This window comes from Acanthochromis polyacanthus, chromosome 16 (assembly GCF_021347895.1).
Source record: "Acanthochromis polyacanthus isolate Apoly-LR-REF ecotype Palm Island chromosome 16, KAUST_Apoly_ChrSc, whole genome shotgun sequence".
Taxonomy (NCBI): Eukaryota; Metazoa; Chordata; class Actinopteri; family Pomacentridae; genus Acanthochromis; species Acanthochromis polyacanthus.
In genome coordinates this window covers 32,885,877-32,908,775 of record NC_067128.1, presented here as the reverse complement: position 1 = coordinate 32,908,775, position 22,899 = coordinate 32,885,877, and the positions used below count along the sequence as shown (strand labels likewise).

Genomic DNA, 22,899 nt, shown 5'->3' with positions numbered 1-22,899 from the left:
CGGCTGAATCAACTGGAGCAGTCGGGGGTGGGGAAGGCTCGCGCCTGCGCTCTTCTCCTGGGGAGCGCGGCTGCAGTGGCCAGAGACGGCGGGGGAAAAGAATAAGGCTGCTCCGTCGGCTCCGTCTTTCAGGGTGTCTCACTACATGGAGACCAAGGAGAGAAATGACCCAGTGCTCCACAGCAGGCAGCGCTGGCCTGTATGGCAGAGGAGACGAGGCGCGGAGACTGTTCACGTTGGTCAGTCCCTTAGCCAATCAGGATGCAGAACACAATGAACTGTTTAAAAAAAGCATAAAAAACTGCACTAAAAAAAATCCGTGAAACAGCGAAGCCGTGAAAGGTGAACCGCGTTATAGCGAGGGTTCACTGTACATCGATTTAAAAGAAGAACAAAGGAGTATCATCTTACAGCTGGGTGGATGTTCATTTAAGACAATAAGCTTTACTGATGAAATGAAACTTTGGTCAAACATTAAAGACTAAAGAACCTCTTCACCTCTAAACATGTAAGGCTGATTGCAAACTCAGACCATCCCTCAACAACTCTTAAAAATATTAAGATTTAAATCATGATTTTTAGGCTCAGTAAGAACCTGACGCATCAGGTCAATGCATCTTTTAGGTCAAAGTTAGGTTTGTATCAACACTGTTTGCAAACTGTTTTTCACTCTTTACTCATTTTTTAACTGTGTTCTTTTACAGTCTGAAACTTTAACCTATAACCTAAAATATTTAGAGAGAAGAAAGAGTATTGCATTAAGCACATTTGCAAGTCCAGTGGCAAATGACGCATCACAAAATATGATTCATGTTTCACTACATTTTTTTAATAATTATTTTGTCGGAAAATGAAAAGTAAAGCCATTTGAGCCAGTGGACAATTTGATTTTTCTAACCTTATAAATTCTAAAACATAAAGAACAGACAGCTTTTTAAAATCATCTTATTACAGATCAAAACAATCAACTTATTGCTTCTAAATGTAATAAACAACAGTGAGCACGCATGTCAGCGTTTACTATACAGCTGTATCTAAACGCGGACATCCGCGCTGCATCATGCATACATAATATATGCACGATTCAGCATCGACGTCCGTCCGTGTTCTGCGCTCCGGTCGGACGCTGATTTCTGTTGCATCACTTCAGGTTTTGATGACGTATCGTGCTCAGACGATTCGTCGACGCGTCATTAGTTGCAGCCCTACCCCACAGTATTAAAGCCTGAACTTATAAGGCCTCTTTTGGGGGAAAGTGACTTTCCTTGATACCAGCAATTACAATCTTCTATATCAGGTGGTGCTGAGCACAGAGAAAGCCTCAAAATCATTACTGACATGAGGATACTTCGAGACGTATACACCTTCACTGTTTGTTGGTATTGGCACAGCTGATCACAAAATTCTTTTAAATACACTACGGGATCACAGAGTTCCTTTTTGCAATGAGCAATCATTTCTACAAAACCTCCAAAACGTTCCATTTGGTTTTCCAAAGATTGATTTTTGAGTCACTTTTTGTTCTTCATTCCGGTGTTGTCATCAGGACATGTCATTGAGTCTTCTGATGACACAAGACCAAATGATTCTGCTTTTACAGTATTTTACAAATCATTGTCTGGATTTCGCAAAAACCTTTTTTTTTTCAGCTCAACCAAGATGAAAAGGAAAGTTTAGTCATTGGTTCAAAAGCTCAGAAGACAACATTTAAACTTTCATGGATTACCTCAGATCAAGAAGAAAAATAAACCTCGGTTTGGGATTCCAGTAAGAGGAATTTTAAATTTTGTTTGTTTTTATGATCTCATTAATTCTACTAAAGTGAGATAATTTATTTCCATCAGTGACAGAAAAACAGATGCACGCTTTTATAATCAAACAGGTTTGAAGACTTTAATTCTCTACTATCTGGTTGGAACAACAACAAATCTCTTTGGACTTGTTCTTGTTCTTAGTGTTTTTACTTTTCAACTTTATTGCTTGGTGTTTTTGCACATCCACTTTGATATCTACGTTGTGCTGTCATGAAACTGTAACTCAGTGTTATATGGTATTTTTATATTGTCTAGTACAGGTAACCTTAGTGTTGTTTGTCAGTGACTCAGTGTTGTTTTGTAATGTTATTTGAGGACAGGTCACTCTTGAGAATGAGAACCCATGGTTCAATGAAATTACCTGTATAAATACAGGTTAAATAAAATAAAATAAAAAAACCACTATAAATCAGCTGCAGCTGACTGAGAACTCTGTGGACCAAGTGTTTGACCAGGATCAGACGGAGAGAACGCGTCACACACATTAATTAACTACCAGTTTCCACATAAATTACTTATTTTATCTTATCATTGAGTTATCAGTCATCTCTGAAGCCCTATGAACTACAACCTATATAAAAGATGTCATGCAAATAGAGTTTGACTGATCATATTTACTTTATATGTGTAGTTTATCAGATAAAAAAGAAATAAGCAACAAACAAGAACAACAAAAATACACGGTTGAAAATTAAACTTCCAGCAGGAGCTGCTCAGATTAAACCGAAATCCAGCCTCTCTGAATTTCAGATTTTAAAATACAAATCTATGCTAAAAGGTTTTTGATGTCTACAAGGCTTTCTTTCTTTCATTTTGTTGAGTTGATTTCTGTGGCAACAATGAGCTAAGATATGCTACAAAAGGCCAATAAAGGCAGGAAATGGAAGACTTCCTACAAAGAAATGTGGAGGTGTACTCTACAGGATTTTTTTGTTTGTTAACAAGAAGATTTACGAGAGTCACACAGTTTTGGAAAAGTTCGGCACCGAAGTCAACACAAGTACAACCATCACGGGGATGTATCTGTACTGAGTTCAATGTGGAAGAAAAGAGGAGGAGACATGTTAACATGAAAATCAACTACACAAACACAGTTGTATGGTTGGTTCTAAACTGTTCAGCAATCTGCAGCTCAATGGATTCAGTGAACTCATCTCTCTTTTAAAGCAGGGGTGTCAAACTCATTTTAGTTCAGTTCACATTCTGCCTAATTTGATTTCAAGTGGGCTGGACCAGTAAAATCAGAGCATAAACTCCTAATTTTTCCCTTTTTTTTTGTGCAAAAAAGTACATTTTGGAAATGTTCACATTTAAAGACCTATCTTTTATCAAATGTAATGGGGAACCTGAAATTTCTTCGGAAAAATAAGTGAAATTTCAACAATATTTAGCCTCAGTTTATCATTTGTGCATTACAACTTCTGATCAAGGCACAAAATATTTAGTCACAGGTATCGGGAACTAAATATAGCATTTTACAACTAGTAAATTATTTTAAATTTCCCTTCAGTTCCACATTTGTGTCGTAATCCTGACAACATGTCACACAACCTAAAGTGGGAGCTGTTAAGTTAAAGGTTCAGTTATCCCCCTGCCTTGTAAATGTATAAAATCTATACATAAAAAATGCATGAAAGTTGTGGTAGTGCATCAACAGTAGGGTTTCATCAAATCAAACTCAGTCATACTGAAGCTGATGACTCACTTTATACTGCGCCAAGTTCAGTGTATCTAAATATTTTCACTGTAAGAATTCATTTTTAATTGTGATTTTTACATTTTGCAAAGCGGGCTGGACTGGACCCTCTGGCGGGCCAGTTTTGGCCTGCAGGCCTTATGTTTGACACCCCTATTTTAAAGTAAACTGACAACATTGGCAACATTCACAGTATTATTTTTGCTGAATAACAACGGAAAACATTGCTTGTGCTGCCAGTCAGATTATTGGAACATTTATCTTCTGCCAAAACTATTCCAGTGGACCAAACACATACAACATGGAAAGCACTCCCACATTAATGAACTAATTAGTCTCATAGTTCTCATAGGGACAGATGTTTCTATGGCTGGTTCAAATTGTTGTAAAACTTATTTGTCAACAATTTGAGCCACTTTTAAAATGAATTTTCTCCTCTTTGTGTGCGTTTCTTGGCAATCAAGCACCTTTTACTTTGAACGGTTGTTGAGAAACAGCATTTTTTTTGAAAACTTAAAATGAAATTTTCATTCTTTCATTTTTGATGGCTTTTAGATGTATTTCAGAGGTGTTGGATTGATGAATCTTGATAAAACCTTTATTTCTACATCATCATTCCCACCGAAAAAAGTAAACGATGACAAAAATGAATTCATGCCTTCTGTAGTAAGTGATTGAGTGCTTGTATAACAGTTGATCTGAGGTGTCAGTAAATATTTAAAAGTACAAATAATGTAATAAGCTCATCACAGCTGGTCTTAATGGAATTTGTTTGGATAATGTAGGTTGTGACAAGTTTCTATGTGAATTCAAATTCAATGTAAAAAGCATGAGTTTGGTGTGAACAAAGACACATTGCAAATTAATGCATCTTGCAACTGCCTTGAGTAAAAAAAAGTAAATAATGTATAATATTCGCTGATTTGCTCATCCTCAATTTCTCCTGGTGTTGATGAGCACAGATAAACAGAGAAATGATGCATTATTTATTTACTTTTTTTACATAATACTTTTTTTTAAATTACCTGGATATTAGAAACTGTAAGTAAACAGTTCAGTCTTCAAAGTCTCACCCGGTATGGTTTAATTGCAGAACCAACATTGTACAGTAGGAGTTTGGCGTAAGGTTCGGCTTGTCGTACTTCAGCCTCATAATTACACCAAAGTCTAAATGAAACTGCATTTCGCAACAGGCCGTTTAAACAATGATTATAGCAGTTTTACATTTAATTCATATCATAGAAAACTGTGCAATTTAATCTTTTAATCTAATAAATAACCTAAATCAGGGACTCAGTGGTGAAGGTGCAACAACACAAAGCTATTGACTATATCACACCAAAATTTGGGGTTGAAATGACGTACGGTTTCTGTAGAAACTGGAGAAATACACATTTAGTTTATGTAACAGCCTTAAGGTTTAACTTAAATTGTAGATTGGTGTAAAAATGAGCCCCAGTGTTGGTTTCAATCACTCAGAGTTGGATCACTGCGGGCCTAAAAACTATTACAAGGTTCGTACTAATTAATCTCTGTTATATATAATTTTTTGTTTACCGTATTTTCCGCACTATAAGGCGCACTTAAAAGCCTTTAATTTCCTCAAAAATAGATGGTGTGCCTTTTAACCCAGTGCGTCTTATGTGTGCACCGAGTTCCAAAATCTGACTGTCGAACCAATTCCCGCTGACATAGGGAAGTAATACGTACACTACACACGCTGGCAGTGATAAACCTATTAGAGACATTACATAAAGTTACGTACAGTACCGACGATTGTCCGAGCTTTCACGGAAGCCGACATCATTGCTGGCATCGTCCTGCTCAGGTGGCGGTCGACCCTCCGGACGACACGGTTGTAGTGATAGGTCTCTATGTGCCATAGGAACTACCGGACTGTAAGGTGTAAAGGGGGAACATAATAAAGGACGGACGAGTGACACACAACCTGTGTATGAGTGTTTGTCCTGGTGGCTATCCTGCGGGGTTAATATTGTACCTGAAAACAAGAGAACAACGGTCATTTCTCCAAGCCACACCGTCTGTCCGTTCACCCTAGCAAGCCACGCTTCGCGGCCCCGACCAGGCCACACTCGTCCCATCTGGGCTACCTGGTTGATCCTGCCAGTAGCATATGCTTGTCTCAAAGATTAAGCCATGCAAGTCTAAGTACACACGGCCGGTACAGTGAAACTGCGAATGGCTCATTCAATCGGTTATGGTTCCTCCGGCATTATTGCTGAGCAGCCACCTGGAAACGAGACTGACTCCGACAATGACAAGAGTGAACCCGGCATGTTTGATGTCGATATTGCCCAGCTGTTCAATTCAGATACAGAAGATGAGGACTTTAATGGATGTGTGACAAAAGATTGATCAAAAAATAATGTGAGTGTATTTTTAAATACGTAGTAGAATAAAGTTCAACCAAACTCACTCTTTTTCTTCCGTTTCCTTGTTTTAGCATGCGCCCAATAACACGGGGCACCTTATATATGGCTTAAGTACAGAAATCAACCCCGTAATTGAGACGGCGCCTTACATTCGGATGCGCCTTATGGTGCGGAAAATACAGTACTTAAAAAGAACAAAAGAGCTTCGTTGGACTATTAAAGCAAAGACAGCGTGCTGCACTAAGCTCTTCAACAAGTTCATGTGCATATCTTTGACTTAAAGATGAAGAACTAACATGTCCAGGGTCCAATTTCAAAGTAAGGAACTTTATGTTGGTGTCTTAAAATGATTTCCAGTGTTTGAATTGCAAGGCTTTGTGATTTCCAACGGTTTATAATTTCTCGTATGTCATTCAGAAACAGGCTGATACCATTATTAGTACTGCAAAGATTTGACTGAGCTTTGACTATTATGTCAATATGGAGCAAAATCTCTGAGGAATTTTTTCAACATTTTGTTGAAAGTATGCCACCAAGAATTAAGGCAGTTCTGAAGGCAAAAGGGGGTCCAAGCTTTTACTAGCAAGGTGGACCTAATAAAGTGGCCAGTGAGTGTATATTTTGCTCTTTAATTTGAAAGACATTCGACTCGAGATTTCTCTGTCAAAGACACTTACAGCTTAAATGATAAAAATGTCTCTATAAACACAAAACCTTGAAAAGCAAGTAAGAAAGTAAACAACATCATTTTTACTCTTCTGGTTGTTTTGTAATCGCCTGAATTTTTCTCAGCTGTTCGGTTTAATCATGAGCTTCTTGAATTCCTCATGGGGTTGATTCCACTGTCAGACGTACTACAGTAATATACAATATAATACAGAGTTTTTAACAATCTTTCACTGCAACCTACTGAATATTATTAGTGTGTATAATGTTCACTTTACCAATAACAGCAAAGGTTAAAAAAAATCATCAGAAATGATGAAAGACAATGCTGACCTCACCTACATGAAAATATTTTAGCCAACAAAGAAATTTAAAAGAATTTATTTCTTTTTGAAATCTCAGAATTTTTAAGTTTGTGGTGATGAGATTATATGTCAGACCGTTCCTCACAAGACCCTTTAAAACAAATTTCCAACCGGCTCGTTTCCATTTCATTTCAAATTTTTTGTTTAAAGCTTTTTACTTTGTTTCAATATCTTTTTTTCTGATAATGAAAGAAAATCTCAATCAGTCTCATTGAAATGATGCAACTGATGTGAAAACATTTTTCCAGCCATTTCAGCTTTAAAACATTTACTTAAAAAATGAAAAACTGTTGAGGCAAAGATGAAACTTATTACAAAGTCATTCAGTCACGGACATCTGTGCCAAAACTAAAACAAATAAACAGGAAGACTGCTCCTTTTGTTGATAATGCTGCTTAACTGCAATTTTGTGATTAAAAAAGTAGGCTTGTTTTGAAATGTATTTTTTTGTTTTATGTTGCCATTTCCTGTGATAAATGAAGTTTTATTTTGAAAGGTCAGTAAACATGCATAGCGAATTGAAAGGTAAACAGTACACAGTGTGATGGTAAAGAGTACGGAGAGAGAAAGATGATAAAGAAAGAATTTAGCGCCACTTCAAAGTGGCAACAAGGTACGGTAATTGTATATTCTGAACTTTATTGTTTAAAGGAAATATGGGCAAGCTAATGTGATATTTCCGTGTTTTATTTTTGTTCTATGTGGATCTACGTTGGTCTAACTTGGACTTGCAAAACTGCAAATTGGTTTTTGACCTGCAGTCTCAAAAAAAGACATTCGACCTTCATCCTGGCTTTCACTAATTTCGACCGGTACGCTACACTCAGTATTCCTCCGCTGTTTTTGATGGCATTGCCTTGATCTGCAATACTACTGTAAAGAACATTACTTTTCAACCAGTACATGTCCTTTAACTCACACATAAACAAGCCTCTAGGGCAGTCTTCTTTCATCTGTGCAATGAAATAAAATATAAAGTAAGAACCTCCTGTCTCGTGAAAGTTGTCAGGTTTCTCTCCATAACATTGTACAGTTTTACTCTGAAATACCAAATATCATGATTTGGCATGAGATTAAGAGAACTGACCTTCACTCTGGTCTTTACTGTAAAATCTACTAACTACTAGGATAGACTACCAAAATATGACTTTCTATGAGTTTCACCTGTTTTGTCAACTTTAGTGCTGTTAAAATTGACCTGATCAACACAACAAAGAGAACGATTTAAAAAGTATTCATGGCTGCTGTAGAATTACAGGAGAAACTTTGAGTCAATAATGGGAAACAATTAAGTGAAAATGAGGTCTGACGGCTATGTGACTATAAATTTAAGCTTTTCATGTCCTACCATATCCCCCTCTTCTTCCTCTTCTCTCTTGGGCTCCTGGGGCTCGTCATCAGGATTGAAGTCTTCCATTTCAACCTAAAAAAAAAACAATCGCATGTTGATTTAGCTCTGTTTCAAGTTAATTAATTGTAATATTTGGCCAACTTTCAACCGTTAAAGACCTCACCTCCTCTATAGCAGCATCCTGAAGCAGGGACCGGACATCCAAGCGCACCATATGTCGTGGCGAAGACTCCCAGTTGTTGGACATCTGTGTGCAGAATGTTCCATTCAGAAGTGTATGAGCTTTAATGGACAACACTTATTACAATCAATTTACTCTGTATTTGAGATGAGATAACTCATCTAACAGACCTTCAGTATATCCTTCAGCGTGCGTCCATGGACATTCCTCTTTGCGCAAGTCTGAGTGTCTGCCGTGATTTCAGCCAGATACACCTTGAAACCAGAGAAACAGAACCCTTTTTAGCACGGGGAAGATTGGAAGTTTCTTTCTGACTCATGACTTCATGAACACAACTCACCTCAAAGCCTTTAGTTTTAGCCGCACTCCAGAACTGATCAAAGTGTTTAACCCTGTCATTAATAGTGTCTAAAATGATGAAGGGGAAAAAGCCGTCATCCAGGGTTTTCTTAAAAGTTTTAAGCATGCTGTTCCGGTAGGTATCCTCCATCTCTGGCTCATACTCGTACTCAAGACCCTGCAAAACAAGTTTTTGCATCACATCGTTTAGAATGTTCAGTCTAATTTTGAACATCGTTTATAATGCTCGCTATAATAATCTGCCAGTTTATTCTAAATGATACCCACCTTGGTTTTGACTCTCTTGCCAGTGTCTGGGTCTTTCTCAACTTTCTCAACCTCCGTCATGAAATAGTCATCCAAAACAAGGACTCTTGGAGGTGCACCACCACAATCCACTTCCTTGTCCTTAATATTCAACAAGATTTGAAGGTAGTTTTTGTACTTTTATTTGCTTTGTTACAAGAGAAACGTTTGAAGGACACATAAACAAAGCCTATGAATCCTTGTCTTATTTTTTATGTATATTTATCTTTAAGTTCAGCTGGATAAACGTGTAACAACATGATTTGCCAATATGACTCCACTCACCCGTATGAGCTTTGCAACGTGACTCTTTCCACTCCCTGGAAGTCCTCTCATTATGATGACAATCTGTTAAAATACAAAACTTAAATGAGTACTTGATAATAGACAACTTTATTGTTAGATAAATTAATATTGCAGCATTGGAGTAATTGGTACCCGTTCAGGCCGAGACATTCTGCCAGGAGGTTTAAGGATATCGTCGATGTTCTTGATTTCTGGCTTCTTCTCGACTTTTGGAGGCGGCTGTGGTGGAGGTGGGAGAGGTGGTGCAGTCTGAGGCCCTCTTTCCTCTGGAAAACTTCTTCTATCCACTGCACAAAATTATGTGCAATTCAGATGTTACTCTAACCCCACAAATACCATCAGCATTTAGACAAAGTTCATTTCGTCACATGTAATATTTGCTTTTTTAACAGATATGGTGTGTATAACATACTGTAAGGTGAGGAACTATGGCCGAAACGATCAGGCCCACTGCGGTCAAGTCCAGCGCGTTCATACGGAGGTCTATCGTAGGCAGGCCTTCCATAATGTTCATCTGGATCACGGCTGCCACTTCGGTCCCTCTCTCGAACATCCCGGTCTCTCTCTCGGTATCCTGAGCGGAGAGGAGGCGCCAGTGGAGATCTACAGGAGGAATCGCATTATTAAGTACCAATTTTCTTCAACTGAAGTTCTTGTTTCACACCAACACACTCGACTAATCACAATGCAAGGCACAATGTGATGTAGTACCTTTCTTCAACCATGGCCTGTGTGCTTGAATCAAAAACAGACAAATAGAAAAACCATATTACATATTACAAGCACCATATGTTCCCATAGGTAGGAAACAAAGCTATCAGACGCACTGACGAAGAGCCTTACCTGTCATCTCTATCTCTTGGGGTTGGGTAGCGCTCCCTCTCAAATCTTTCTCTTTCATATTCAGGCTTTTCTCTGTATAATTCTCTCTCTCTGCTGTACTCCCGGCGGTCCATGTAGGGGTCCAATCGCCTTTCATAGTACGGGTCTCTGCTGTAAGGATCTCTGAGACGAAGAGGTTCTGGAAGAATAAAAAACGGGGTCAAGCATCCATGGATGGAAAACTGCAAAAGCAAGTTAAGCTAGTTCCTATTACAATACTGAAACTAACCTTTTTCATAGCCTCGGTCTGATGTCATTGGATCAGGCCTCAACACAATTCTCTCACCATAAGAGATCCGCTCAACAGTGGTTCCCGGCTCTAAAAAAATTAAGTGGTAATCAATGGCAGTCACAGACAACATCAGAATCTGTTGAAATGATAAATGATGATGGTCATACCGTGCCCATGCCCATAATCAACAGTCTTTGGAATCATTGGAGGTATGGATGCAGAAGGGAGAGATGGATGGTAATTTGTTGTAGGTTTGCTTTCCCAAGGCACAGGTTCAGTTGCAGTTGTCTGTGCTGCACTCATACCCTGAGGATGACACATTCGATATCACCACAACATAGCAGTAAAATACACAACTGCAAAATTGTTGTTAATAAAGTTTGTAAAAATTCTGCGTTACGAAAGTAAAAGGTCTACAAGAGCCACATCACCCAAACTTGTCCTACTAACCCCCAATTTCCACATAAAGCGAAAGCGCCGCGCCACGCAGCGGAGCGGAGCGAAGTGCCGCTGTCTTGCTCCGAAAGTCAAAGCACACTGGAAGCGCAGCGCAGTGGCACGCTGTCCGGAGGGGGAGGGCTGCTCCCCGGAGAGGTTCTCATGTGAATAGTGATATCACACGATAACAACACATGATATACACAGAAAATAAATAAACCACACCTCATTTCGCTTCTACAAGGTAGCTCTGCTCGTCCCAGCCACATTGCTCTGTGATTTATCGTACTTCTAGCATGGTTGAGTACATGATTTATGTTTTGATCTCAAATGAGTGCTTTTCTTTATCCAATAGTTAATTTTTTATGGTTTATTCTATATAAAAAAAACGGTAATTTCCGCGTTTACTAAGTTCTTTAAAAGACGTAAAAACAACATATAGGAAAAAATTTACGTCCAAGAGGTCGTGCATTGTGTTTTATTTTGAAAGTTCCGGTTTAACTTTCTGTCTGGTGCTTTCTCAACGACAGTGAATTTACGAGGTTTTGGCGGCGCAGAAAATAGACCTGAAGCGAATCTCCAGCGCCGTGGAGCGCGCCGGCGCTTCAGCGAGCTGGCGCTCCACAGTGCGTGCAGTGGAAATTGTCTGATAGAAGAGAATGGGTTCTAAGTGCTGCACAGTACGATTCAGGAGCGCGGCGCGGCACTTTCGCGTTATGTGGAAATTGGGGGTTAAACCAACGCCCTCTACTACCAATAAAATACAAATTAAAGTGTTAGTAATTGTCCTTTACCTTCAGAACATTCCTGACGTCTTGTGGGATCTCCAAATTAAGAAGACCAGTAGGCAGTTCTGGCAGAATATCAGTTGTCGCAGGCTGAGATTCAGTACCAGGCGTCTTTGCCTCCTGCAATTCTCTGTAGCCATAATATAATGAAAGTTAAATTCAGTAAAAAAGTGCCCCAAAACTGTGTAACCAAACAGTAAAGTAGGTAGTATACTAGCAAAACTAGCAGAGTTAAAACAAAAATGTAACAGGCAGTACAGCTGAATTATTCAAAAATGTATATAAATGTGATTATTTTTTTAACTAGGCAAATTACAACATTTAAATTTGGGTGGCCAGATTTTAAATGTCTCATTTTATTTAGAATATTAATGAATAATCTTAATCGACCAATATGCTGCTGATAATTAAAACAATTAAAAATATATTAACCTATGAGGCTGAAGATGAGGGTCATGGGAGTAAGAAAATGTATTGTACATTAGCTGTAGTACCTGGTTGGACCACCAGGTGATTTACTGTTAAATGCTCATTTGGTGTGTTTAATACTGTAGCCACCCGAGGAGAAAGTTGCTCGGACTATGGTCAGTTCCATCATGACAAGTACAAAAAGTCATGGTAATGCTAATGTTCAAATCCAAATTGTTAAATGAGTTGTTGCGTCTAGTTTGAATTTTGATTGTTGTGGATCGGTGAGGTGGATTCCACATTTGTCTGGCCCAGAGCATTGCAGAGGTTTAGCTAGAAACAAGCCACCATGGCAGAATTGTATGGCAGTCCAGAGTTTCCGACCAATGCACATGTGCCCATAATAAACTCATTATTACCTGGATAATATTCCAGCTGCCACGTGACACAATGAACATGGGAAGTGCTTGGCAAAATGAAATATTAATCTCAGGATTTTCTTATGCCAATCATTGAATAGCTGTTGATGTCAAGTTACCATTAATTGATATATACGATGCTGTTCAAAACACCGGATGTTTACTTTATCCAGTAAGCTAACAAGCTAATTTGCAGCTAACAGTAAGTGTCAGTGCTAAAAAATGGCTCATTCCTAACGTATAATGTGTTGATCAGTAATCAAAGTACAGAAATTACCTTATTAGTTTAAGCTCTTGAGCAGCTTTCAGGATGATCTCATGCTGACGCTGGGATAGGGCAAGAACATTTGCTCCTGGTCCTTGGGGCGCTGGTTCAGCTGAGCTTTCAGGCAAATTTGTGACAGGTGCAGCAGGTGGTGCATGTGGCAAATCTAAAGGACGTTCTTCTCTAGGCTCCTCATAGCGAGCTCTGGGATCTTGATAGTCAGGAGGATACCTTCTATCTGGTGGCGGAGGAAGCCTGGAAGGCCTTTCCCAGTCTGAAGGAACTGGGTATGGGGATTCGTCCAGTCGGTATGGTGGCTCATCTCTGTATTCACGAATCCTGAGTTCTCCTCGTCCCCTGTCATGCTCTTCATATGAATACTGATGACCTCTTTCTCTTTCCTCTTGCCAACGGCCATCCCTAAAGGGCTCTTGTGGTGGCATGTGGGGAGGGTAGTCCCTCTCAGGAGGAGGACGTTCTCTGTCCCACTCAGACTCATAGTATTTACCATCATGATAGTCATCAGAAGGATAGTCCTCTTGTAGCCGCCAGCGATACCCATCTTCCCCATGATCATAATCCACAGCGTAACCCTCGTTATATCCTTCTTCATACTCCTCATGTCTTGGACCTGGTCGCCACATCCCCCGTGCCATTCCTCGACCCATAGGTCTCCTCCTTATTCCTCCTCTGTCCATTAGCTCATGTGGAGGTGGTGGAGGGCCTCTGGCATGTGGTGGTTGCCAACCTACTTCTTGCTCCCTTCCTTCATCATAAAATGGCTCTTCCGTAGGATCCATCCTTTCATGAGGCGGTGGTGGTACACGACGTCTGCCTCTTCCTGCCTCCGGATGCACTGGATGGCCATGAGGGTCGTGGCCATGGTACATAGGGTGCATTGATGGATCCATTTTGGTCTCATCAGTGTCCATTCCATGGCCTAATGCCTCATGATCTATTGGTCCATGTGGAGGGTGAGGGAGACGGCCGTGTCCTGGATGCATGAAACCAGGGTGGCCACGTGGGGGACGACCCCGGCCTGGTGGAAATGGGGGTCTCATACCTCTCATTGGAGGTCTCCTTTCTCTCCAGTAAGGGTCTCCCTCCTCCGAGTACTCAGCTGACTCTGGCTCCTCCCAATGTCTGTCCATTGGCTCTCCTCTTCCCATGGGCGCTCCTCCTCTTCCTACAGATGGACCTCCTCTTCCCATAGGGGGCCCTCCTCTACCCATAGGTGGTCCTCCCCTACCCATGGGTGGCCCTCCTCGCCCCATAGGTGGTCCCCCTCTACCCATGGGTGGACCTCCTCTTCCCATAGGTGGTCCCCCTCTACCCATAGGCGGCCCTCCTCTTCCCATGGGATGACCACCTCTACCTACAGGTGGACCTCCTCTCATCATTGGGGGTCCACCTCTCATCATTGGGTGTCCACCCCTACCGATGTGGAGCCCTCCTATTGGTTCTTCATAATACTCTTCCTCTGGGAAGTGATGTTCTTCTGGCATCCACATTTCTTCAGGGGGAGCCTCTGATTCCTCACCGCCAAACTCCTCATATGAAGGGTCTTCCCAGTGATAGTCTTCTTGCTCTTCTGGCATCCCCATGTTCTCTTCAGTTCCCTCATAGTCATAAGGCATTTCTCCTATCTTCTCCCCAACAGGCCCAGTGTTTGATCCCCCAAACTCTCCACCGGCCCTTAACCCACGTCCACGACCATGTACTTGGGCAGGCATGGGAGGCTGGCCTCGCCCCCTACTAGGGGTAGGCCTTAGAGGCTCTGGTCGTGACTGCACCTGGCCAGGACCTTGTGGCTCTGGTTTGATTCCAGAAGGTTTTGGAATCATTGGTGGCTTGCTGCTTGACACTGGCCCATCCGGTTTGGGAGGATTTTGTGCAGGACTTTTTGAGACCACATTGGAAGTAGCAGCTACAGAAGGTTTGCTATTAACAGGTTTGGCTTTTTCACTATTATCAGAAGTGTTTTTGCTATCTGATTCCAGAGGTGTAGCGCTTGTTTTTAATGTCTGAGGAATGGGGTCACTTTGGACAAAAAAGCCCTCATTTACAAGCAAGTTGTCATCTGTCATGTCTTCAGTATTGGTCTTATTAATGGGTTCTAATTCACCTTTTTCTTTTTCAGACTGTGAATGAGCTGTTGACTTCCCCTGGGTCTTGGACTCTACACTAGCAGGCTGCTGACTGCCTTGTTCTGTCTTAGGTTGGGGACCTTGCTGTGGCACAGGTGGACGTTCAAAACGAGGTGAAGGGCCAGGGTGCCTTGTAGTCTCAAACCGAGGCTGCTGACCAAATCGAGGTTGGTCAAATCTGGGGGGTCCATCAAAGCGTTGCCTTGGTTGGTCAAATCTGGGGGGACCATCGAACCGATTCCTAGGTGTGTCAAATCGAGTGGGACCCTCAAAACGCTGCTGTGGCTGGTCAAACCGAGCAGGTCCATCAAAGCGTTGCTGTGGCTGGTCAAACCGAGCAGGGCCATCAAAGCGCTGCTGTGGTTTGTCAAACCTTGGAGGGCCATCAAAGCGCTGCTGTGGTTTGTCAAACCTTGGAGGACCTTCAAAGCGCTGCTGTGGTTTGTCAAATCTCTGGGGACCATCAAAACGCTGCTGTGGTTGGTCGAACCTTGGGGGAGCATCAAAACCTTGCTGCGGCTGGTCAAATCTGGGGTTGTTTGGCCTGTAACCAGGAAAACAATTGAAAAGGTAAAAACACAATGAATGATAGAGCCACATTCTGAAAGGATAAACATTCATTGTGAAAATGAAATACTATAATCTGAATTCAAATACTAGTAGGTAATTTTATGAAACTTTTTCTGTAAAGGTCATACTAAATGTAACAACATACAAAATGATTCCAACTGACCGTGGACCTCTAATGCTGTTGAAGCTTGTTGGCTGAACAACTGGGGGACCTGGAGGTCTGACTCCAGTGCCAGTAGGGCCACTTGGTCGCACAGTGGGTCCAGCAGGTGATTCTGAATGTGTCCCAAAGCCAGTAGGCTGTGAACCTTGAGGCCTCGGTCCACTAGCACCTGGGGACTGCTGTACACCTGGATTTACTGATTGCTGCTGCCTTTGCATGTCCTGTCCAGGGTACTGGCCAAACTGTCCCATCATCCCACTGTTGTACTGGCTTGAGGAAAATGGCACCACGGCAGTAAGAGTTGCCACTCTTTCTTGCAGGTGGGCGTTGGTGGCGTTCATTTGCTCCTGCCACTGTTTCCACTGGTGCTCATAGTCCTGCAGTTGGTCTTTGTGGGGATAGGTCTGGAACTGTTCATACCACAAGACGAAGCAGTGATCCCAGTCTTGGAATAAAGGGATGAACTGCTGTTGCTGCATTTCATAGTGCCTCAGCTGCATTTCAGCAGACATTGACTGCAACGAAGGACATTAAGAGATGATACTCTTATTTATTGTCTATCTTACATATCAAACAAAGAAATTACAGAGACATTACATGTAACCTTAACACTTCTTGGTCAATTAACTACCTGTAGGTTTGCAGGTTGTTGAATCAGCTGTTGATATTTTTCCAAGATCTGCTGAAGCTTTTCATGTTGTTGCATGAGAGCCTGGTATTGTAAGCCTGCTCTCTGCTGCTGCACCTGCTGCCACTGTGCTGCTGCAGCCTGTAACTGCTGGAGGCGGGCAGCTTCTTCTGGATCTTTTGGGACTTCAGGCTTTAAACAGGAACAAGGCAATATTACAGCAAAGCACACTGTAACTCATAAAGAATATCTTCTTCATAGCTCTGTGTTTTTTGTAAAGAAAAAGGTGGAAATATTTTAAGATGGATCCAAGGCACTGCCAAGAACACAAACAAGCACACAATAACTAATAGGCAACTCTTTGAGAACTGGTCATATTGTTTAAATGTTTTGGCAATATATGGGGCAGTTATTATTAATTGGGAGGCTCATTACAAATACCACCACAATTACACTGGGCAAGACGGATGAATGTGCTTGATCCTGTGCATGACGAAATTTCACACAATAATTGGGCTAAAATTTGGGATGGGTATCGGTTTTACCAACACAATGACTCTCATAGATACAGTTTATTATATCTTTTAGTTCGTTTTTAACAGTAAAACACTAAACAAATTCAGAACAGAACTACCACTGCTTGAAATGTACTCTTTCACTCTGAAATACTAATCAACAAAACTGAATGAAGGTCTTTTTCTTTGACTGCAATTTTACTCAGTTGTATACAGATAAATCTAAGAAATTAGTACCTCTACCACTGCCAAGATTGAGTTAGAGAAAGGGTGAGAAAAAAGGAAGAGTTTGTCTGCATCCCCTAACTAACTCAATCTACCCTCCTCTAAGCACTCTGAAAACAAAACAGAATTTCTGAATTACAGATCAGATGATGCTCTGACCATTTTAGATTTGATTTACAAACATGCCCACAATCAGATGGGTAACAGTAAATTTTAATCATCATTGTTCGTCTAGTTTAGTAAACTCTGTATGTGGTCTGCTGGCATACATAATTTACCTGGGGTATGCTACCGATGAACTATGGAGCTAAGCAGTTAAAAACTGTACCTTTCTCCACTTTTGTGTGATGCACTTTTGCTAGATTGATCATGTTTTTTGCTCTTCCCTGCAAAAAACACTTGACAACCGTTGGCTCTAGTAAACTGGCTCTGTGTGCCCCTGAAATCTATTTTCTTACTCCTGCCTGTACCGACAGCAGAACCGATAACATCAGCGCTTACTGATTCCGCAGTGTTTAAAAATTTAACTGATGGGGGCCTGTTTAGTACCAGGTTTCAGTACCCATCTCGAGGTAAAACATGTTGGGACATGGTAAAAATGGGAGAAACAGGAATGTGACTTACTGTGTCTGTAAATGTAGGTGACTTTCCTACATTTTCACTCTGTAAATTCATGCAAACAATATAAAGAATGTTTAGATCCAGTGACAATCTGGATTTGTTGTGTTCTTAAAGGCTATTAAATCAAGCACAACTACTTTCAAATTCAAATGAAAGTAATTTCCCTCTGTCTCGGCAGACTAAATGGCTAAAAAACACAAGTATAGATAATATATATGCATTTTGTAATTATTTCCTGAATGAGTGCTCGCAGAGATACATTCACAATAAAATAGGCCAATAAAAATTCTCATTAACTCACAGAAATGATAAAATAGTCTCAATTGCTACTTTTTCCTCAAAAACCGACCATACAGCCTTTGAGTACACACAAACTTTGAATTTACAAAGAAAAAAGCGACATGTGACATTCGGCATAACTGTGCAAAACACCTCAAAGGTGATTTTCTATCAAGAAATAGCATCTTCAAAGAATTATTACTTGATTTAGCCTTTTGTTGTGTAACATTGGCACATAGAGCAGAAAAACTGGACAAAAAAAGATCAGACTAAAGCATCTTCTTAATTATTGTTGCTTGTACCAACATGGCAGCAACATTACCCATAATGCAACTAACAACAGTTTGTTTGGAGAACCTGGCATGTTATGATCATAGCAGCTAATGTTGCTAATGTTCAGATCATTGTAACGCCACAGCCAAAGTTTTTTTTTTTCACGCTCAGGAATGTAGTTTTCAGGCCCCGGCCAAGGTCGATGCAAGTCATATCACTCCAACAGTTTAACAGACTTTGCAGAGCTGGTGCAACAAAAGGCTTGTTCAACTGCTCTCTTAAGCAGTTGAATTCCTCAAAACTGTCATATTTCAATGTGTAAAATCTATGCATTCCTCCTAAGCGTACACATTGTTGCAACATTTTAGAAATGCTTACCCGTGCTTCTTCGGGTGGTGGAGGTGGTGCTGGGGGTTCTTCTTTAGGAGGCGGTGGAGGAGGTGCATTTTTTGGTGGTTCTGATGGTGGGAGAGGAGCTGCTGTTTGGCCTGCAGAACCATCACCACCCTTCTGATTCTGTTTGGCTTTCTCTTGCTTCAATTTCTGGAGATTCTGAAGATGCTGTTTGTACCACAGCTGTTGTTGCTCCTGGCAGAAACGATTACAAGGACGTATGTCAGATAAAACACATGAGAAACCTTGTTTCTTTTCCAAATACTCTACAGGCCAGAAGTCTGAAAGCAACCTCAAGTTTCTGTTCACAACGTCTTTCATAAAAAGGTAAAAATAAGAAAATCCAATAAGAATTCTATGGATTTTGGGATGTATTTACTGCATGATCAGACTTTGCTTTCATTGATGTGCACCATTTTCCTCAATGTACCTTTCGGTATGCATTTGATGTTAACAATTGATGAATAAATGTGAACAAAAGAAAAGAAGGGCTTAATTTTAGAGTTGAGGAGATTTACAAGAGTCAAAACTACAGTGCAAAAGCAGTGCTCGATTTCGACGGTCGTCAGGTCGCCGCGAGCACCGGGAATCATGGGAGGTTGATGACATCAAACAAAGTGGCTGCCTCCATGAAGAAAACATGATAGGCGGTTCAGCTCGATCGAGCGCTCGATTTTGACGGTCATTTGCGACTAAAAACGTCGCAAATGGCGACCTGGCAACCGTCTAAATCGAGCGCTGAAAAGTAAAAAACAAATCACAGTTTGCATTTATTCTTTAGCTTTTTGAGAGTTTGGATACAAAAACCCCAATAAATCTCAACTGCGAAATGTCTTGAAAGAAACGGCTGAGTAAAGAAACAAGAGTACAAACACCTGATCACTATAGTAAAAATCTATTCTGAGCGACTTGTTATATAATAATCACGTTTATTTTGTTGCAAAGTACACCAATGAAACTATGATCTTTTTTTTGTCCATCTCTGATCTTGCTTCCAAACTTTTGGCCTGTAATGTACATGATAACTGTAAGATTATCTGTTAATCAAACACAACATTGAGGGTCATTGTCTTAAAAATTTGGCAATACTGAAACTCTGTGTTTGTATTGAGAATTCCTTCTTCTCACTTTCACACTGAGTGTTTATGGAATCTTGCTTTACCCTTATTAACTCCCCATTCTCTGTGCAATGTTATGCGATGACTTTGACTGTTCTACATTTCCAATCTTTGTTAGATTCTGAATTTTCAGAGTAACTGAATCAAAAAAAATTCTAAAGAGAAACCTGCTCAAATTTTACTTTTTAATAAACTATACATATTGTAAACTCTACTGAGGAACAGTAAAAAGTTCAGATTTGATTTTACAGTGACCACATTAGACATATACAATACCAAGTTACACTTATAACTTTGAGCATTAGCTTGTTCCATGATTAATTCAACACAAATAGCATAAAAGGTTATCACATTTTAAACGAAATAAAAAGAAGTTGAGATCACAGCATAATGATACACAAAGGAAAACTGTAATTTGCCACTTTCGTCAAAGGCAGTCTTGAATTTTGTTGGAATCTCTTGTAATTAGAGTCTTGCTTGTTCCAGCTTGCTTTACTTTAATAACTGCTTGCTGCTCATGGAAGATGTCTTGTTGGCATTGGCATGAGCCTCAGATATCCAGCTGCACTGAAACCGAATCTGCACAAGTTAATGCCATAGTGTACCTCGACAAGTTTAAAACTCAAGGTACGGCAGCAAAATTTCTTGTGTCCGGAAGAAAGACCAAAATTCATTCCGTGGACAAATCAGATTTTTGAAAACAAAAGCCTATAGAAGAAAAATACACAAAGAAACGTGTTTGTTCAATCTGGTGCAATCAACGTTGGTTCAGGACCACCTCAAACCCACTGAAAAACATTGGTGACATTTAAAGAAAGAATAACAGCGATGTGGACGTTTATAGCTTAACATTTAGAATGTTAAAATTGTAAATGAGAGAAATGGCTGTGTGGCTTCATGATGTTTACTGGACATCATGAAGCCACAGGTTAATATTATTATTAAACACTGACTCAAGGGGAGGATGAATAATTATGCATATGAGGCTTTTGGAGACATTTTAGAGCAGGGCTGTCAAACTCGTTTTAGTTCAGGGGCCACATTGAGCCCAATTTAATCATAAGTGGGCCAGACCTGCAAAATCATAACAAAATAACCAAAAAATAACTTGGACTCCCAATTTTTCTCTTTGTTTTAGCACAAAACAGTGCATTCTGAAAATGTTCATATTCAATGAACTGTCTTTTTTACAGAACAGTATGACCAATATGAATTTTTAAAAAGAAAAATGAGTGAAATTTCAACAGTATTATGCCTCAGTTTATCATTTACACATTACAACTTACAGATCACGGCGTGTCTATAAAGACACAAAACATTTAATTGGTGGTATCTGGAACTGAACAATATCATATTTTACACCTTGCAAAGACCTAGGAATCATTCTAAATTTACCTGGCTTATAAATGTATTAGATACGCATAAAAGTTGTCTCAGCGCATCAAGAATAGGGTTAGACCAAACTCACATTATATCGCACAATGTTTACTGCCTTTAAATGTTTTCACAGTCAGTATTCATTTTCACCTCTGTAATTTTTACACTTTACAAAGTCATCCTGAAGGCCGGATTGGACCCTCTGGAGGGCCAGTTTTGGCCTGCGAGTCTTATGTTTCACACCCCTGTTTAGGAGAGTTAAACTTAATTTTGAATGGTAACATCAACAAGTCAATCAGTGTGAATTGGTAAAATGTTTTTGATTGGAAGAACTCAAAAAAAGACAATAAAGGGAAGCAACTACAGTAAAAAAAAGAGAGAAAAGTAAGCGCACTGGAAATTGTTTTTATTCTCCGTTTGCACACCTAACCCTTTATGTATGATATGCAACCAAACCCCATACTGTTTGAAATGAAGGGAATAAAGAGGAAAAGCGGCTCTTCTTTTCATTACATCCTGCCACTGGGGTTCTCTTGTGAAGAATAGGAAAGACCACAGCTCTAGCTGTTTCAGTAAATCTTGAACACAAAACAGCATAGTAATTGTTGATGTAAAGAGATTAATATTACACAGTAGGCATTTCTCCACTCCTCTTTTACATCCATGCTCCCGATGGTGACTGCACATTAATTTTATGAATTAACTTCCCAAGAATGACAAATCCTGGCAATGAACGGGATACTGATAGAAAAGAGGGCAAAGAAAAGAAACCCACGAGTGAGCAGGTTTGTGCCATGTGGCTGCAGGTAGAGCACTGCTAAACATTTCTAAAGTGATGAGAGCACCAAAACAAGCAGACATTACCTGCAGAGGTAAGGACTTGTCGCCCTCTGTCGTGGATGGCTCCTTCTTGGGGGTCTCTTTAGGTTTGGCAGCACCGTTGCTCTCCGGAGGCTTTGGCTGGGGCTCTGGAGGGGGAGGAGCCGGCTTGGTCTCGGCGGAGTGCGGTTGTGGTGGAGGCGGAGGAGGCTGCTGGTGTCCCCCCTGTGTGGGAGCAGGAGGGACCCTCCCCGGCTGAGTCTCGTCTTGCTTGAAGTAAGGTTGAGCTGCTGCACTGCTGTCGAACTGTCCCGATCCTTCTGAATGCCACGGCGACCCCGGAAACCCACCCGACAGTCCGCCACCGAACGCAGCAGCATTGTTGCCGTGATGAAGCACTGACTGGAGCTGCTTCTGGTGCAGCATCTGCAGCTGCTGCATCTGCTGGAGGTGCTGCTCCTGCAGGCTGGAGAACAGCGACCCTCCGCCGGACGGGGCGTCGAATCCGCCGAACCCCACGGCAGGTTGCCCGGGGTTGCCTGTAGTCGGCTGCTTACGAGGCCCAGGCCCTCCATAGTTCTGTGCCTGAGGTCCGCTGTAGTTCCCCCAGGAGGGATACATTCTTAAAAACAAAGAGGCGCTCGGCCTTCCTGCTCACATACAGCCGGTCGAGGCCGGAGCGGCTAACGAAGCTAACTGCTAACTTGCGGTTAATTAAAACGACGGCTACATTTTCATTCCGCCTTTCAGTCACGTGAAATAAAATAGTGGCTACCACAAAAGTTACTTTTATCCTGTGAAGGAAAAAGTTTACGTTTATCCTTGTGAAAAGATGTTATTAAACGGTGAGACACTTCAGTCGCTGAATGGATGATGGACAGACAAGGCACACCGCTGCTGGCGGAAATACGTCACGCGTTAT

General features: G+C 40.9%; 1 protein-coding gene across 3 annotated transcripts in view; it reads right to left on the bottom strand.

The window, feature by feature from the left end:
* The window catches only part of ylpm1 (YLP motif containing 1), a 30,213-nt gene extending 7,314 nt beyond the window's left edge, over positions 1-22,899 (bottom strand). The window contains exons 1-19 of one of the 3 annotated variants that reach the window (XM_022195886.2): positions 22,023-22,899; positions 18,649-18,858; positions 17,722-17,760; positions 16,361-16,549; positions 15,730-16,244; positions 12,862-15,540; positions 11,764-11,887; positions 10,699-10,837; positions 10,529-10,618; positions 10,261-10,438; positions 10,129-10,152; positions 9,830-10,020; positions 9,550-9,704; positions 9,397-9,459; positions 9,094-9,213; positions 8,807-8,983; positions 8,637-8,720; positions 8,449-8,532; positions 8,283-8,357 (exon numbers count right to left, since the gene is read on the bottom strand). In XM_022195886.2, the coding sequence (XP_022051578.1) occupies positions 8,283-8,357; positions 8,449-8,532; positions 8,637-8,720; positions 8,807-8,983; positions 9,094-9,213; positions 9,397-9,459; positions 9,550-9,704; positions 9,830-10,020; positions 10,129-10,152; positions 10,261-10,438; positions 10,529-10,618; positions 10,699-10,837; positions 11,764-11,887; positions 12,862-15,540; positions 15,730-16,244; positions 16,361-16,549; positions 17,722-17,760; positions 18,649-18,858; positions 22,023-22,598 (5,712 nt within the window). In that variant the 5' untranslated portion in view covers positions 22,599-22,899. The remainder of the gene's footprint in view (positions 1-8,282; positions 8,358-8,448; positions 8,533-8,636; positions 8,721-8,806; positions 8,984-9,093; positions 9,214-9,396; positions 9,460-9,549; positions 9,705-9,829; positions 10,021-10,128; positions 10,153-10,260; positions 10,439-10,528; positions 10,619-10,698; positions 10,838-11,763; positions 11,888-12,861; positions 15,541-15,729; positions 16,245-16,360; positions 16,550-17,721; positions 17,761-18,648; positions 18,859-22,022) is intronic. The other 2 variants (XM_022195887.2, XM_022195888.2) reach the window with 2 other exon arrangements.